Source organism: Microtus oregoni, unplaced genomic scaffold (genome assembly GCF_018167655.1).
Source record: "Microtus oregoni isolate MIOR12 unplaced genomic scaffold, Mior012 000020F_ref0000438, whole genome shotgun sequence".
NCBI classification, from domain to species: domain Eukaryota; kingdom Metazoa; phylum Chordata; class Mammalia; order Rodentia; family Cricetidae; genus Microtus; species Microtus oregoni.
In genome coordinates, this window is record NW_024543079.1 from 15,951,593 (window position 1) to 15,968,035 (window position 16,443).

At 45.6% G+C, this 16,443-nt stretch overlaps 1 protein-coding gene across 2 annotated transcripts in view; it reads right to left on the reverse strand.

The window, feature by feature from the left end:
* Positions 1–16,443, reverse strand: part of LOC121460122 (DNA (cytosine-5)-methyltransferase 3B) — a 37,738-nt gene that overhangs the window by 3,818 nt on the left and 17,477 nt on the right. The window contains exons 8-22 of one of the 2 annotated variants that reach the window (XM_041670295.1): positions 15,188–15,346; positions 12,800–12,907; positions 11,736–11,880; positions 11,315–11,374; positions 9,629–9,751; positions 9,455–9,499; positions 7,837–7,916; positions 7,485–7,597; positions 6,923–7,109; positions 6,570–6,654; positions 5,792–5,937; positions 5,365–5,455; positions 4,975–5,123; positions 4,118–4,203; positions 229–298 (exon numbers count right to left, since the gene is read on the reverse strand). In XM_041670295.1, the coding sequence (XP_041526229.1) occupies positions 229–298; positions 4,118–4,203; positions 4,975–5,123; positions 5,365–5,455; positions 5,792–5,937; positions 6,570–6,654; positions 6,923–7,109; positions 7,485–7,597; positions 7,837–7,916; positions 9,455–9,499; positions 9,629–9,751; positions 11,315–11,374; positions 11,736–11,880; positions 12,800–12,907; positions 15,188–15,346 (1,647 nt within the window). The remainder of the gene's footprint in view (positions 1–228; positions 299–4,117; positions 4,204–4,974; positions 5,124–5,364; positions 5,456–5,791; positions 5,938–6,569; positions 6,655–6,922; positions 7,110–7,484; positions 7,598–7,836; positions 7,917–9,454; positions 9,500–9,628; positions 9,752–11,314; positions 11,375–11,735; positions 11,881–12,799; positions 12,908–15,187; positions 15,347–16,443) is intronic. The other variant, XM_041670296.1, reaches the window with a different exon arrangement.

Genomic DNA, 16,443 nt, shown 5'->3' on the forward strand with positions numbered 1-16,443 from the left:
CTGCAAAGAGCACCTGCAGCACAGCCTCCCTGCCTCCAGCATCACCACCGCAGAGCGCGGCTGGGTCTTCCTGCTGGGGTTGTTACTCTGAACTTGAAGAAGAGAGAGAAGAGTCTGTGGGGAAAGGGGCCCAGCACCAGGGGTCTGTGAGGGAATGAGCAGGAGCCGTGTGCAGAGAGCCCAGGTCAGTTTTCCAGAAGGTGCGGCACAGCCTGCTCAGCATCTTACCTTTGCGGTCCTACTGAACTCCAGGCAGTCCTGCAGCTCGAGCTTATCATTCTTGGAAGCTATCACGGGCCTGGGAATAGCCAAAACCCGTTATTCTCCAGCATCTGCCCTGTGGGTCTACATTAGAGACCTCACAAGTCAGGTGAAGAGAGAATGTAGCTTTTTAAATAAAATTCAATTTTTTTAAAATGTGTAGCAATGTCTGTATGGGTTTATTAGACCAACCCATGCATCCAGGGTTCATGGAAGTGAAAAGAACTGAGGTTATAGAGTTCTGAGCTGTCATTTCTGCGCTGGCAATGGAACCAAGAGCAACTCCAGATCTGCTTCCTCAGTGCACTTAGGTAATATCCATGTCACAAACCTTGGATGAAAACCATACTAGTGAAAGCACAAGGCTGTGCCTAAGTGCCTTAAGACCGTGTCCAGTACCCACACACAGTATAGTGTTGTTACTGATTCAAAGAAGAAACCTGTCCACATCTATACATAGAAGCTATGAACTACAGCAGCCTCATTAAAGGACCCAAATCCCGAGACTTCACAATGGGAGCAGATTAAAGAAATCATATCCATCCCTGGCAGCCTTCTAGCTGACCAATGACAATTCCCATTTTCTTTTTTTTATTTTTTAAACATTTATTTATTTATTATGCATAACAATATTCTGTCTGTGTGTATGCCTGCAGGCCAGAGGAGGGCACAAGACACCATTACAGATGGTTGTGAGCCACCATGTGGTTGCCGGGAATTGAACTCAGGACCTTTGGAAGAGCAGACAATGCTCTTAACCCCTGAGCCATCTCTCATTTTCTTTTAAGGTCTTCATGGGCCTAACCCTGAGACCAAGGGAAAAGGATCAGAGCAAGCCTAGATCCACACAAACCTTCAACATAGGTAGGAGCATCATCGTCAAGTCTAAGCCCAGGAACCAAGACCAACGTAGAGCTTTCAGGCGTTCATAGCGCATGCATGCTCACACAGGCACACACATAAGTATAAAAGTACAAAGTATAATAAAAAAAAGAAGAATTTATACAAATAAATGTCTTTGGCTGATGAATGATGATAAGCCTGCAGATATCAGCTAGTGCATTCTATCTCTGCCTAGACCTCAACTGCTTCATCTGTCAAACTAGACTCTTCCTCTCATTGCCTACATGCTGACTGCTAATAACTCCTTTGACTCCAGTGTTTGACAGCCTCTTGGATTGCGACTAATTCACCACTTCATTCGTGTCTTTCTGCCTTATTCTTTTTTCATGCCACTAGACAAATGCATATCATTTTAGCAACTTCCCATGACTTCCAGTGCTGACGTAAGTCCATGGCACTGTTTTAAAACAATTACTTACACATATACCTGTAGTTTCTTTCTCAGGTGCTCGTGACCTAAGCACATTGATTTTTTTTTTTTTTTTGAGACAGGGTTTCTCTGTAGCTTTGGAGCCTGTCCTGGAACTAGCTCTTGTAGACCAGGCTGGTCTCGAACTCACAGAGATCCGCCTGCCTCTGCCTCCCAAGTGCTGGGATTAAAGGCGTGCGCCACCACCGCCCGGCAAGCACATTGATCTTGAAGCTTATCTTGGGAAACCCATTGACCCACAATGCAGAGGCCATCATTCGCCATCTGAACATGACTGCATTCCCTCTGCTCTGTGAAGGAGCCCTCGTCTCCACCCACATTGGCAAAGCTGCATTCACAGTCTTGAACGTACCTACTGCCCTCCTTGTTATCTTGTCTACTCTACAAGAGGCATCAAGAGTCTACCATTGAACGAGCAACACAGCAGCAGTGAAAGGGCTTGATGGCTGGGTAAAATAGCATAGGCTATCCCAAGAATAAACATGGTATGGTACCCATTAATTCAGCAAGCTCCAGCGATTAAGTGACCAATAATACCTCCTACAAACAAAACTGGTCTGCCTTACTACAGGCTCCTCCCACCTCTAGCCACACTTTGTCAGCAGATCCCTATGAAAGTGTGTCAGAGCTTATGGCGAGTCAGATGGTTAATATCGTCTCATTGTGCATCTTCATTAGCAACATCTTGAAAGCAAACGCAGATGAGCTAAGAAGACCTCTACAAAGTGAATTGCTTGTGTATAAACTTCCTTGACTAAAAAAACTTGATTCATAATAAAAATATAGGAAATCTATACTGAGAAATCTAGAGAGGTAGATTGAGCTATCCATAAAAAAATAAAATTTATGTTTATTTATTGTGTGTGTGAATGTATTATCTGCATATGACATGCATACTGGGCACCCTCAGAAGACAAGAGGGCATCAGACTGCATGGAAAAGAACACTAAGACCAATTAACACAGGGAAGTGGACACCATCTTGTGGAGAAATATATATTTGATAGAGGGTTATTATCTAGACTATATAAGAACTACAAAATGGGGAACAGAGATAGTAAACCAAGTCCTCAAAATATGACATATAATTGCCTGAGAAATTCAACATGCCTAGCCAATATGAAAGTATTATAGCTGGGAGATGGTGACACACGGCTTTAATCCCAGCACTTGGGAGGCAGAGGCAGGCGGTCTCTATGAGGCCAGTCTGGTCTACAGCACTAGTTCCAGGACAGGCAAGGCTACAAAGAAACAGTGTCTCCAAAAAGAAAAGAGAGAGAGGGGCAAAGAGAAAGAGATAGGGAGGGAGAAGTAAACTGAGGGAAGAATGACAGAATAAGTGAAAAAAGACTTAAAAAAAAAAGAAAAGAAAAAACATGCAAATTATAACTGTCATGATTGTTCTTGGTGGCAAGGATAAGGGCAAAGGGAAACCCTTATTCATTGCTAGAGGGTGCGTAAATTGGCTCAGGCACTATGCTCAGTATGGCAGCTCCTCAGGAAGCTGGCAATAGATCTGCCAAGATCCACCATAGAATTCTTGATGGTATGGTGAGGACTCCCCACACCTCCTACTTCTCAGCCATTCTTTGCTCTTTCACACATAATGGACAGCACTTAGAAACCGCCTAGATGCCTCTCAATTCATGGATAGTGAAACTGTTGTTCATTTACACAATGGAATGGTTAAGCTGTTAAGAAAAACAAAATAATGAACTTTGAAGATGGGTGGAACCAGGAAAAAATAATCATAACCAAGAACAAAAGGTCAAATATTGTGTATTTTCCCTTAGATGTGCATGGTAGCTTTTAAGCCTTCAATCTTTGGTACATCCAGATACACAGTAAAGACATGGAAGAATCCAGAGAAACAGGAAGTAGAATATAGAGAGAAATAAAGTGCAAACTATAATAGGTGGATTAGGGAGTATAAGGAAGCACACAAATTACACTTTTCTGAATGGTTTGCATGTGTTACATGCAGTTCTGGAGCCCTAGGATTGACAGGAGGGTCTGAGACCATTTGTGTTACAGATGGCTGTATAGCACCATGACTCTAGGAAAGAAAAGGCCAGTAAGCTCAGAATGAGCTTAAAGGCTGAGCTGTCATTTCTCCAGCCACCATGCTACAATTAACACCTCAGCTCTGTCCCCAGGACCCACTTCACCTCAGGAGCCTTTGACATTCAAAATTGCACTGGTGGCCTTAGCACAGCAGAAAGAACAGGGAGGCTTCACAGTTCTCAGACATCATGGGGTCCTTGAGAAACATCCCCCCTGTAGCTAGAGCAAGGCAGTTGCCCAAGAAGTCCTGCTCCAGTCGTCTAGAGGATCCGAAAGCTAGGCCTTTCTAGACAGTGCTTTAACATTCCTAAAGACAGCTTCTTATATTGTGGTGAAATTAATTCATTGCTATTTCCTAACAGTAATATTGCTACTGCAATATCGCCCGCAGGTTGAGAAGCACTGTTGCATTGGCAGTCAGACCTCGCCGTCTGTTACCTGTCCCGCTCAGGGTTCTTACCTGTTCATCCCAGGCAGGTTGCCCCAGAAGTATCGGGCCCTGTGAGCAGCAGAAACCTTGATGGCATCGATCATCACTGGGTTACACTGCAGGAAGAGAAGGGGAGCTGCTGGAGACACCCCAAGGCCAGGTGTGACCTGGCAGGTGACAAACATTTCCTACCTAAACAAGAGATAAAGAGACAGACAGTTCCCGCCCAGAGGCTGCTGGAGAGAACAACACAGGAAGGAGGGTCAAGAGCTGAGGATTAGACCTGCCCACATTGCTTCATGTCAAATTTCTATTTGCAGAAGGTTGTGCAGGCAATGCATGCACACCTGAACAAGGGTCCAAGACAGCCCAATCACTTAGGGTAGATAAATTGTAAGCCAGCTGTGGTAGTGCACACCTGTAATCCCAGCTCTCTAGAGGCAGAAACAGGAAGATTAAAGAGTTCAAGAAAAGCCAATGGTAGGTGAGACCATCTTCAAACAGAAGAAGAGAGCCAGCAGGATGGATCAGCAGGAGTGACCAGAGTTTGACTTCCAGAAGCCACATTGTGGAGAGAATGGACTCCAGAGTAATCCTCTGACCTTCACACGCAGCCTGGCAGGTGTGCCTGTGTGCACACACACAAAATAAAGCTTAAAGAGGAGCAAACCAAGAAAGGGAAAGACAAAAGCCTATTCATTTCCCCACAGCCCTGACAGAAGGGCCACTAACAAGGATGGGGTGAGCTAAAGGGATCAGCTAAGTTGAAAGGGCCTCCTGCTGTTCATCCTCAGATCTAGCCACAGTGCCCTCCAACCAGGAAATCATTAAGCAGACTTTAGAGTAAGGGCTGCCTTCCCTGCCTGGGCTCCCCTGGGTTCACTTACCTCCAAGAATCTGGAGATGTCTTTCTTGTCATTAATCTTCATGGCCACCACATTCTCAAACATCCAGAAGAACGGACGGTTGTCGCCCTCCTTGGGGCGTGTATAATTCAGCAAGTGGTAAAACTCAAAGAAGAGCCGGCCGGTACCCTCTGTATTGGCAAGAGCAATGGAAAACAGAGTTCAATACAAACCACAACTTTCCAAGGACACGGCAGGAAAGTAAAGCCTGTACCTGCTGTGCCCTGGAATGATGAACAACATGATCCGGCCTAGGCTATGTACGAGCAAGGCTGATCAAACTCCCGAAAGCGCCGTTGCAGCCTATTCCAGATGAACTCCCACTGCTGAGAGTGGCTCTGAGGAGGTCACCATCCCAGTGAATCGACTCACCATATAGGCCTTTCCTGGCAGGATTGACATTGGAGAGGTCATTGCAAGGGCTTCCACCAATCACCAAGTCAAAAGGGCCCCACTCTTCAATCTGAGGGGAAAACAGAGGGATAGGATCTTGAGGAAAAGAACTAAAACCTTGGATTCTGTGGGAAACTTAAAAAAAAAATCAATTCAAAAATCATCCTTTGTCACCCCAAAATATCTGACCCAGATACCTCAATGCTTTTGCTCTACCAGAGCTAACCAATCTTGAATTATACCTCAAATTGCCCTATTTGTACTTTTTTTCTGAACTATTCACAGTTGCTCCTACCTGCACCCCTGAACCTGAGGAATGGGGACAGTATGGCATTAGACAAGGAGGGCCCAGGGTATAGAAGGATGAGGAAGATGAGATGAACTCCAGGAAAAAGGTCACCCTCACATTTTTCTTTGTGATTTTCCTGACGTCATTCACATATTTGATTTGGCCTTCATGCTTAACAGTTCCCACGGCGATGGACTCAGCACAGACTTCGGAGGCAACATACTTTTCCACTTTGATACCCAAGTCTTTGAGCACCAAGTACCCTGTGGGAGATCAAACAGAAATAAGAGGCCAAGTGCAGAGCCGTGAACCCCAACACGAATGAAGATCCCCTCACTCCATTACTGTCAGTCACTTCAAGAAATCTGTGGCCGACTCCAGAGGATATCACCGCATTGCCCATATAGGCTATGCTTTGAAAAAGGCACCAAGAACCCTGCAGGAGCCACAGCAGACCTGAGAGGGCTGTGCGTGCTGACTGAATCCTGTGCGCACACAAACTGAAAACTAGAAAGGAGCCAAGGCTAAGGGTCACTGCCTCATCACAACATTTGCGTGTGTAGCCAGGAAACTTCCAGATGCTTGAGCAGAGGGAAAACAAGTCAAACAAGAAACATGTCCCTTTAGAAAGGGGGCCAAGGAGGGAATGTGGCAGGTAGAGGAACTTGTCACCAAGGCTGATACCTGGGTAACCCACACAGGAGAGAAGTTGTCCTGATCTCCCCATGTGTCTACGGGACAAATGCATGCTTCCTGTCACACACGCACATAGAATAGTGTGAGAAGGTGCAAAGGCCATGGAGTGGAGCAAGAACAGGCACACGTGACATCCGGGTTACTACTGTTCTTGACTGTCACAGGGCAGAGACACCTTCAGCCTCCTGCCTCAACTCACCTGTCGCAATTCCATCAAACAGGGACAGGACTCTAATGGGTCTCCTCCTGGCTGCAGGAATTGCTGGGAACACCTTGGGCGGCTCCTGCCAGATAAGCAAAGAGAGAGTAATCCCTCAGAGTGTCCATCTTCCTCCTATGCCCAGGGGCTTTGATGGGAACTAGTAAGAATGTATCTGGCACAGGCAGGCCATTCTGTCCTCAGATAGGAGGCACAGCTGCCTCCTACAGGCGCACAGGCCCAGATAGGGAGCTTGAGCGGCAACTGCCAAGGCCTCTAAAAACAGCAGACTTCTGTTTTCACAGGTGAACATGATTTAGCCTCCCAGAGACTGCACAGAGCCTCGGGCTTACAAATTCCTCGAGGTCAGGGTCAGTAGTGAAGAAGTCTTGCAGGCGCGTGTTCCAATCCTTCCTGCGCCTGAGGACCCCATGGCAGCGCTGTGGGAGACACATATAGCAGTTCCAGGGTTCCTGCAGCTTGGCATCCTCAGCTGTCCCTGTACCCACCAGCACCTCCAGACACTCCACACAGAAGCACCTGTACCAGAGTATGAAGAGAGAATGGGCATCGCGGTTAACAGACATTTGTCCTGCAGGCCCAGTCAGTTTCTCAGGGCATGACCACTCCGCCTGATGCTCAGTCTCCTGCCACCTTGTGTTTTGAGCTATGCGGTAACAAATCACTTCCTGAATATGGATCGCTCAAACTCCCTTCAAATCTAGACCCTTTCAACAGAAACCTCCCAGGGCGGACCTCCCAGGGACATCTGTCCTGAGCCCAGCAGTAAGTATCACTGCAGTCCATACTTGTGAGAAGATCCCACAGATATTGTTTGTTTCTAGCTGCCTGCAGGAACTGTGGGGTACACCAGGGATCCGAGGCCCTCGTGCAGCCGCACGGAACGACACTCACCTGCAGCAGCTTGTGTTGCTGCACAGAAGCAGCTCGCGGCCCTCGCAGCACACGGTGCAGTAGGACTGATAGCCGTCTTCATCATACATGTAGAAGAGCTCCAGGAAGCGGTCCTGACCGCCAGAGAGAAGCACGTGAGACCACAGACCTGACCTCAGCCAGGCCTGGCTAGCAAGCGACAGTACATGGGATTTGAGTTCCTCATGGAGGGCCTTCTCTGCTGCAGTACCTGTCCCCCAAACAGGAAGTGGGGGATGTGCCCTGGGAAACCTTACTAGGGCCTGGAACAGGGACTGTGCTGGGAGCCTGGGTGAGGAAGGAAGGGGCAGGAGGAAGGGGCAGGCAGACTTACCCGGCAACTCTGACAGAGCCCACCCTCAAAGAGGGGGTGGAAGGACACAGGGTTCTTCCTACCGCAGGACAAACAGCGGTCTGCGAGAAAGAGGGAATGTCAGAGTTTACGTATATCAAGGGCCTAACATCAACAGCTGAAGCCTTGAGCCTTAACAATCTAAAACTCTGCCTAACCCAGTACCAAGTCAATGACTTTTTTCTATGTTCAATCTAACTTACAAAATACGATCCAGGGGTTTGTCAAAAAGAATAACATCAAATACCAGAAGAACTACCTACAAAAGAAGTTAAAGTAACTGCCTTGGATATTTCTAGCTCATACACGTCGTGGACATCAAATACAGGCAGTAATGTTAACTGGAATTTGATTAGCAGATGACAGGAGAAACCCTACCAATGAGATAACATTGTGCCTTCAGACTCGAGGTTTCTCCTCTACCTTGAAATAATCAGCGTATTTTAACTAATTGGGTCCAACACCAGTTCAGAATTCATTTCTTTGTATCTTTGCACCCCATCACTTGGAGGCAGAGGTAGGGGGTATTCCTTGGATGGTCACAGCTGGATTGTGTAAATATGCTTGGTGCAAGTACTTGTACATATGCAAACGGGAGAAGCAAGTTACATTTGGGGCGCCTTGTACCATTTTTCCTTTGTTTTCCCGCTCAGTGTCTGTGTGTGTGTGTGTGTGTGTGTGTGTGTGTGTGTGTGTGTGTGTTTTCACACTGCATGCTTGAATGAAGACATCCCCATGACACATGTTCAGAAAAATCATACAACTTCTATCACTCCTGTCCCTGAAACTATTCTCCCACAGATTCTCTTGTATTGACCTGTCAGTCCTGTAACTCCGTATAGGGGAAGCCCCATGATTGTAGAAGCGGGCTTGGTCATTTCTGGGAAAATAATCTGAGGTCCTTACCCTTGAAATAGAAGCACATTACCCTGCACCATTTTCATGAACCCTTGTCTCTAACAGAGGGATAAGCCTATCTCCATCACATAGGGCAAAGCTACTGGAACAAATGAAATTTTGAAAACACTGATTGCACCAAGCGGTGGCAGGGCTTGCCTTTGATCCCAGCACTCGGGAGGAAGAGGCAGGCGGATCTCTGGGAGTTCGAGGCTTTTTTGTGTGGTTTCATTCGGGACAGGAATAGGGCATTGAACAAACAAACATTTCCCAGGTCTAGGGACATAGTTTCTCACTCACTACTAAGCAACAGTCACTAAGGACTAAGGAGAAGAAAGTTGGGAAGGCAAAGAGTTTCTCACACATTCAAAAACTCTATTAGGTTGGTGCTGGGCCAAAATGATTGCAAGGAAAACAAGTTACTGGGACAATGGCAAATAGCTTAGCCAAAATGGTGCATCTCAGTAACCTCAGGACACTACTGTGATCTCCCTGGTCAGTAACATCAGGACAAAGTCACATTCAGTTAAAAATAGAAGGAAATCCTATTGCTTGGTCTAATAAATTTAGGATCACAGGGAGCAGGAGTGGTCCTGATCTAGGTCAATGCCCAGGGCTCTGGATTAAAACCATGAAGAAAATCAAAACCTGGCTAAGGCAAGCCTGGAGCACCCAAGAAGGGAGGAGGGTGAGACAACAGTACCTTCTAGACTGACTTTGTTATTGGCAACATCACAAGCCATCCGTTCTGTGGAGGAAAGAGGGACAGGAAGGTAAGGAAGTCTCCTTTCCCACACAGCCATGCATCTCTGAACCCCAGAGCAGTGGTCCTGAGGACCTGCTGCTCTTGCTGCTGCACCTTCCCCCCCAAATTCACCTCGGCTCTCATCATCCTCCCCTCGGTCTTTCCCGCCATAGCTATTGGTCTTGAGGCGCTTGGGTGGAGGACAGTACTCAGCAGAGGCAGAGTCGGTGGTTGTGCGTCTTCTACTTTTGTTCTCTGGAAGGTAAGCAGACAGACTTGACGAGACCATGCTGTGCCTGAGATCCAGCTGCATCTAGAGCAGGGGACTGGGATGGTGTAGAGAGCCCCAGAGGGGAACCCAGAGCAGAAGCCAGTTCCAAGTTCCCCCCACATGGGAAGCAGGCCAGACTCATGCTCCTGGTGCTTCCACATCGGAGTGTGGAGGAGAATCCATTCTTCTAGAGCCAGCCCTGAGCACAGGCTGACCACAGCTGGGGCTGAGGTTCTACAGTGATGCCCACCACAATGCCCAATGGGGGCATGGAGCTATTGGGTATTTGCATTGCCAATAGGAACGGGATTTCTCAGAGTCACGTTCAAATTATCAAGGGATTCAATCGAATTGACTTAATGGAATCCACTTTAGCTAATGTTACAATTAGTTAATATGGTGATGTCTATAAACCAATATATCTTAAGACATCACTAAAAAACTGAAATCTAAATTTTTATAATAATTTTGAAAGTAGATTAATGTGTAAACACTAATTTCAGTTGTTCCATAACTAGAAAATTATTAAATTGATTTTTTATTGCTGAGTTTGATAGTCCATGCCTTTAGTGACAGCATTCAGAAAGCACAGACAGGGAGTTCAGATCACCCAAATCTACATAGAAGATTCTAGAACAGTGAGTGAGGGCTATCGTCAGACCCTGTTTTAAAATTATATATTTTATTTTAAAGATTTATTCATTACATACACAATATTCCTCCTGCCTGTACACCTCCATGCCAGAAGAGGGCGCCAGACCTCATTACAGATGGTTGTGAGCCACCATATGGTTGCTGGGAATTGAACTCAGGACCTCTGGAAGAGCAGCCAGTGGTCTTAACCTCTGAGCCATCTCTCCAGCCCTTAAAAATATATTTTAATGTGGTTCACATTCTAGTGTTTTTATATTGACTCATCATAATACAAATTATTAAATATGACTCCTCCAACTAAGAAAATAATTTTTTCTTCTGTGACAGGTTTTTCTGTGTAGCCCTAGCCGTCCTTGAACTAGCTGTGTAGGCTGGGTCTTGCGTTCCGCCTGCCTTTGACTTCTGCGTGCTGGGAGTAAAGGCATGTTCCACCATGGTCTGGCAAGGAAATAAAGTTATAAACCTAACAAAATCTATAAGGAGGTGTGATGACACACTTGCATATCAAAATCTAGCCTGGGGTATATGATGAGGCCCCGTCTTTAGAAACTTCTAAAAAAACCATGGTCACTGAGATAGCCAGTAGAGACTATAACCCTGAACAAAGTCTCCATATTATTTTAAAAACACCAAAATTCAAAGAGCCTTTGATGATAGAGTGACAATTACCAGTGCTCGTACATGTCATTAATGTTCAGAAACAAGAGAGGCGGTGAGATAAACAAAACAGTGTAGAAGGCTGTGCACCCGTGGTTAGCCTGGGGTCAGTGAGGGTGGGGAGTGAGGGGGAGGCAACTTAGGTGACTTGATTCTTCTCCAGTGACCCTGTAGATGCCAAGAGATTGCAAGATAGAGGGAGGAAAACAGAACCTTCAAAGATGGTAAGTGAATACCGTGTCTCCTGGGTTCTAACTTCCTACTGCCTGAACGATGCACCTTCGACTTATTAACCACTTTTGCAGGAAAACAAAACAAAAACATTATATTAGGGGAAGTTCAGGTACAACCTTGACTTTGTTCTGTGGAATCATGGGTATATTCAAGGAGATAAGAGACCTGCCAAAATGGCAGGTAGCAAAATGTATTTATTTTTTTATTTTAAGTAAGAATGGCCACAAAGGTAAAGGATAAATTGCACACACCCGTGGCAACAATATGGCCAGGGAAGCCGAACAAGGCAGAAGATGGCCCTCAAGTTTTCAGAGGTTTTAACAGAACTGGGTTCTACAGGGTAACAAGTAGGCCTTGCTTGCTTGGCCCAATGAGAATGAGATGAGGGCTATATCATCCGCACTGATATAGATTCACTCCTACCTGGTTGCTTGTTGTTCGGTTTGAGGCCCTCAATGCCAGTGGGCTTGAAGCCCCCATGGGCCCATTCCAGCATGGGCTTCAGCTGGTCCTCCAGTGAGTCTCCCGGACTGCTGGGGAAGGTCTTGCCAGCTCGCACCCTGGCTCTCTGCCAAGACACAAATAAAGGCAACGTCTGTCCATGAATGGGAGCGAGCCAATGAGGTATGTGCCAGGGTGAACCCAGGGATTCCTCCTGCTGGGGCCTGCATTCCCTGAACACAGGTGTCTTTCATAGTTGGACAGCTGTCTTGGGCTGCATTATGAGAAAGGGATCTGCTTTTGAGAAATAATAGAGACATCGTGACCAAGATATTTTCAGATCCCTAAAAAAGAGATTGATTAAGCTGAGCAAGTTGGGTAGTAGTAGCACATGCCTTTAATCCTACCACTTGGGAGGCAAAGGCAGATGGATCTCTGTGATTTTGAGGTCAGCATGGTCTACAGAGAAAGTTCCATGAGTGTCTTCATAGCTACCGGGAAACCCTTTCTCAAAATGAAAGAGGAAACTGTAGAAGCAAGGGCTTGGGCTGTCCCATCTCATCTCCAGAGTTGTCTTCTGCAGGGCACAGCCAAGCACTCAGTATGTCAGGGATCCAGAGAACTGGTACCTATTATCTAGGCACTTTTTTTTTAATAAATATTTATTTATTTATTATGTATACAATATTCTGTCTGTGTGTATGTCTGCAGGCCAGAAGAGGACACCAGACCTCATTACAGATGGTTGTGAGCCACCATGTGGTTGCTGGGAATTGAACTCAGGACCTTTGGAAGAGCAGGCAGTGCTCTTAACCACTGAGCCATCTCTCCAGCCCCATCTAGGCACTTTTCGATGTGCAACAGGGCTATTAGGGCCAGAGTGAGTGTGGTAAACCAAGAGCGTAATGATTCTCGGGGATAAAATATAGTAAGAGAAACTGTCTCCTCTATGCTTAGAAATCCTGTTCAGAGCTTGGTAAAAAGCCCTTTATAGTAGTATTGCTATGCGACCACAGAAACCTAGTTAGCACCCACACCCATGTTACCTCCAGAGTGTGGTATATGGCTTTCCTATAGGAAACCAGCTTATTGAAGGTGGTCAGGTTAAAGTGCTGGCTGAATAGCCCCAGGGCCATGAGTTTGTCAGCAGAGACCTAGGAGAGAAAAATAAGATTACGATCAACTCACATCTGAGGCTGATTGATGTGCACTAGCTCACCCAGAGCCAATCTGGTGACACTTGACAGATGCCAGGACTGAAACATGAAGGGCAAAGGAGAAATCACACACAGAGCAGACTTGGCAGCTGAGAAACTCCAGATGTGGATAAGAAGGATAATTGAAGCAAAATTAGATCTATCCTGTGGCCCGCCTATGTGTGCATACATTTGTGTGAACAGCGTGAACGTCCCTGAAACTGTCCCTGAAGTATCTGAACATGGTCTTACCTTCGGGTGTACGTGGTACCTGTTGACTCCCAACTAATAAGTACTCCCTGTCTTGATCACGAATGGCAATCTGACTTACGCAGATAAAGAAATGTATTATGGGTGGAATTCCTAACTAGTGCAAAGATATAATAAGGTGACTCAGGCTACTTATCAGAATTCTAGGACATATGGGATGTCACAGCAAGCAGTGCTTACTTTCGTGCTCTGGTGTGGCCACCATGGGTGACAAGTGCCAGATGCTCTAGCCAACGTGAGTAAAAAGTAAGGCAATGAGTGCGCTAAACAGGTTCTGGGCAGGTCTTGGCCTTTTCCCTGGACCATGGTACATTGAAACTATGTCCTATAACCCACCATCTCCATGACACCCCTTATTGCCATCTGACCCTTTCTAGAAGTGAGTAATTATGTCTCACTGACTCAAAACAACCACAATGTCCCTGTGTCTTTATGCTTCAGAGACATACACCCAAGCAACAAGTCCTACTGCTCCCTCTGCTGTTTAAGATGACATTTGCAGGTAACCTCTCAGGTCAGATTGAATGGCCTATTATTCTTACTCACGGAAATGTTGGATCCACTTGAGGAAAACAGAGAATCCCAACGGGTAGGGAAGAAAATACTAAACGCAACAAAGTCCTAAATGCCACCTCGCTCACCTGCGTGCTGTACCTCAGGAACTCCTTCCTGGGCATCAGCCTAACACTACCAGGAAATCACAAAATGTTTGCAGAGGGCTGGTTAAGGGTTCCTCCTCTAGAGCACTTGGTTAGATTCCCAGCACCCAGATGGTAGCTCATGACTGTCATTAAGCCCAGAGACAAGAACCACAGGAAACTGACCTGAGGCCCTTCCTCCGGTCTCCCATGATGTACAGAAATAAACGCTGGGAAATACCTATACTGATGAAAAAAATTTTTTTTCTTGAGGCATAGTTTCTCTGTGTAACATCTCTCGCTGTCCTGGAACTAGCTCTGTAGACCATGCTGGCCTTGAACTCACAGAGTTCCACCTGCCTCTGCCTCCTGAGTGCTGGGATTAAAGGTATACACCACCACTGTAGGGCTGATTTTATATATTTGGTGTTTTTGTTTTCTTTTGTTTTTCAAGACAGGGTTTCTGTGTGTAGCCCTGGTTGTCCTAGAACTCCCTCTGTAGACTAGGCTGGCCTCAAACTCATAGAAATCTGCTTGCCTCCCAAATGCTGGTATTAGAAGCATACGCCAGGGCTGGAGAGATGGCTCAGAGGGTAAGAGCACTGACTGCTCTTCCAGAGGTCCCGAGTTCAATTCTCAGCAACGACATGGTGGCTTACAACCATCTGTAATGAGACCTGGTGCCTTCCTTACCAGCAGTACATTGTATGCTTAATAAATAAATAAATCTTAAAAAAAAAAGAAGCATATGCCACTGCCATCTTTGATGAAATATTTTAAAGTAGATCTTATGTGTTTAACAGGTAATACTCAAATGAGGGATGATAGGATGAAGAACCTACCTAGCTAAAACAGTTTTGTTTTTAATGAGACAGAGTTTCTTTATGCAGCCTCTCTGTCTGTTTCACAATACCTGTTTTTTGGGTGGGGGGTGCCCACTGAAGGCAAAGCATGGAATTTGACCTGGCACTTGAGTGCCATGCAGCTGTGGGCACCCTGATGTAAATGCTGCTTCCCTACTTTCCAGGTAGACAGGCTGTACACACCTTGAGTCCCAGATTTCAGGAGGGAGAGCTAGGAATATCTGAGTTCAAAGCCAGCCTATTATATATACTGAGTCATAAACCAGAGAGTTACAATGAGACCCTGTCACTAAGCATAAGAATGAAGAATTTATGGCCGCTCCAGACATATAACATAAGAAGTGTTTTTCTTAACTCCAGTCCCAGTGTCAAACTTACTGCATCTATATACAGAATGTTGACTTCAAAGCCACTCCAGGAGAAGCAAGGCCTCTGGTAGGAAGAGCCCACCTTGCCACAGGACTCACCTCTGAAAACTTGCCGTCACCAAACCACTGTACCCATCGCATGCCGGGCATGGCCTGGCGCTTAGAGGTGGCTTTCCAGGATACCACCATGGCAGGCCACCAGGAGAATCCCTTGATTTTTCCCCACACAAGGTCACCTATTCCAAACTCCTTGTCATCCTGGAAGAAGAACCAACAGGAAGAACTGTAGTCACCAAGGCAGGTGAACCCTGACCAAGGGCAAGAAAAAAAGGCTGGTCATAAAATGATGCATGCAATTGAGAAATAGCTCAGTGGTGTACAAAAAGGGGCCCAGGAAAAATAAATTTGTTTTTATGGACTTTTTTTTACTTTTAGTTGGTATGGTTGTGTCCATATCTGATGTATGTGTGCAACACACATGTCCCTATCTCAGGGATTGAACTCAGTTGATGCTTGGTAACAAGTGTCTTTCTTATACCACGTTTTTATGCCACTGAGCCAGGTCACTGAAAATATTAAGAAGCCCATGGCAGGGCTGGAGAGATGGCTCAGTAGTTAAGAGCACTGGCTGTTCTTCCAGAGGTCCTGAGTTCAATTCCCAGCACCCACATGGTGGCTCACAACCATCTGTAATGAAATCTGATGCCCTCTTCTGGCGTGTGGGCATACATGGAAGCAGAATGTTGTATACATAATAAATAAATGAATCTTTAAAAAAAAAAAAAAAGAACACCATGGCCATCCTTGATTACATGTCCCTTAGCTAACTATAACTCCGCTTCACAAAAACCAATACAGGACATCAGTAGGTATTATGAAGAAATACAAAATTTCACATTGTCTAGATGCATATGCCCACACAGAGGAAGACTACCTGGTGATATAGATCAACAGTCTAAACTGGTTAAAAATGTTCCAGGCCATAAATACTGTCCAAAAATAAAGTCCACATAGTGACTATTCAGATGCCGGTGGGGATGAAAGAAAAGGCCATATTGTATTTGGAAAGTCTTTGGATTATAACTCTAGTAAAATTAACAGAAATTCATGTAGCATATTCTTACATTCCCAGCATTCGGTAAAACAAAGATTTGGTTATACAAATTTTTTTTTTTGAGACAGTGGCTCACTATATAGCCCTGGCATGAAACTTCTATGTAGATCAGACTTGCCTCTGCCTCATGGGTTTTATATGTATGCTATGACACAATCTTACACAATCTTTAAAACATAAATAAAATACTAGGCAATGCTTGCATGTGCCTTTAATACCAGCACCTGGAAGGCAGATGAGG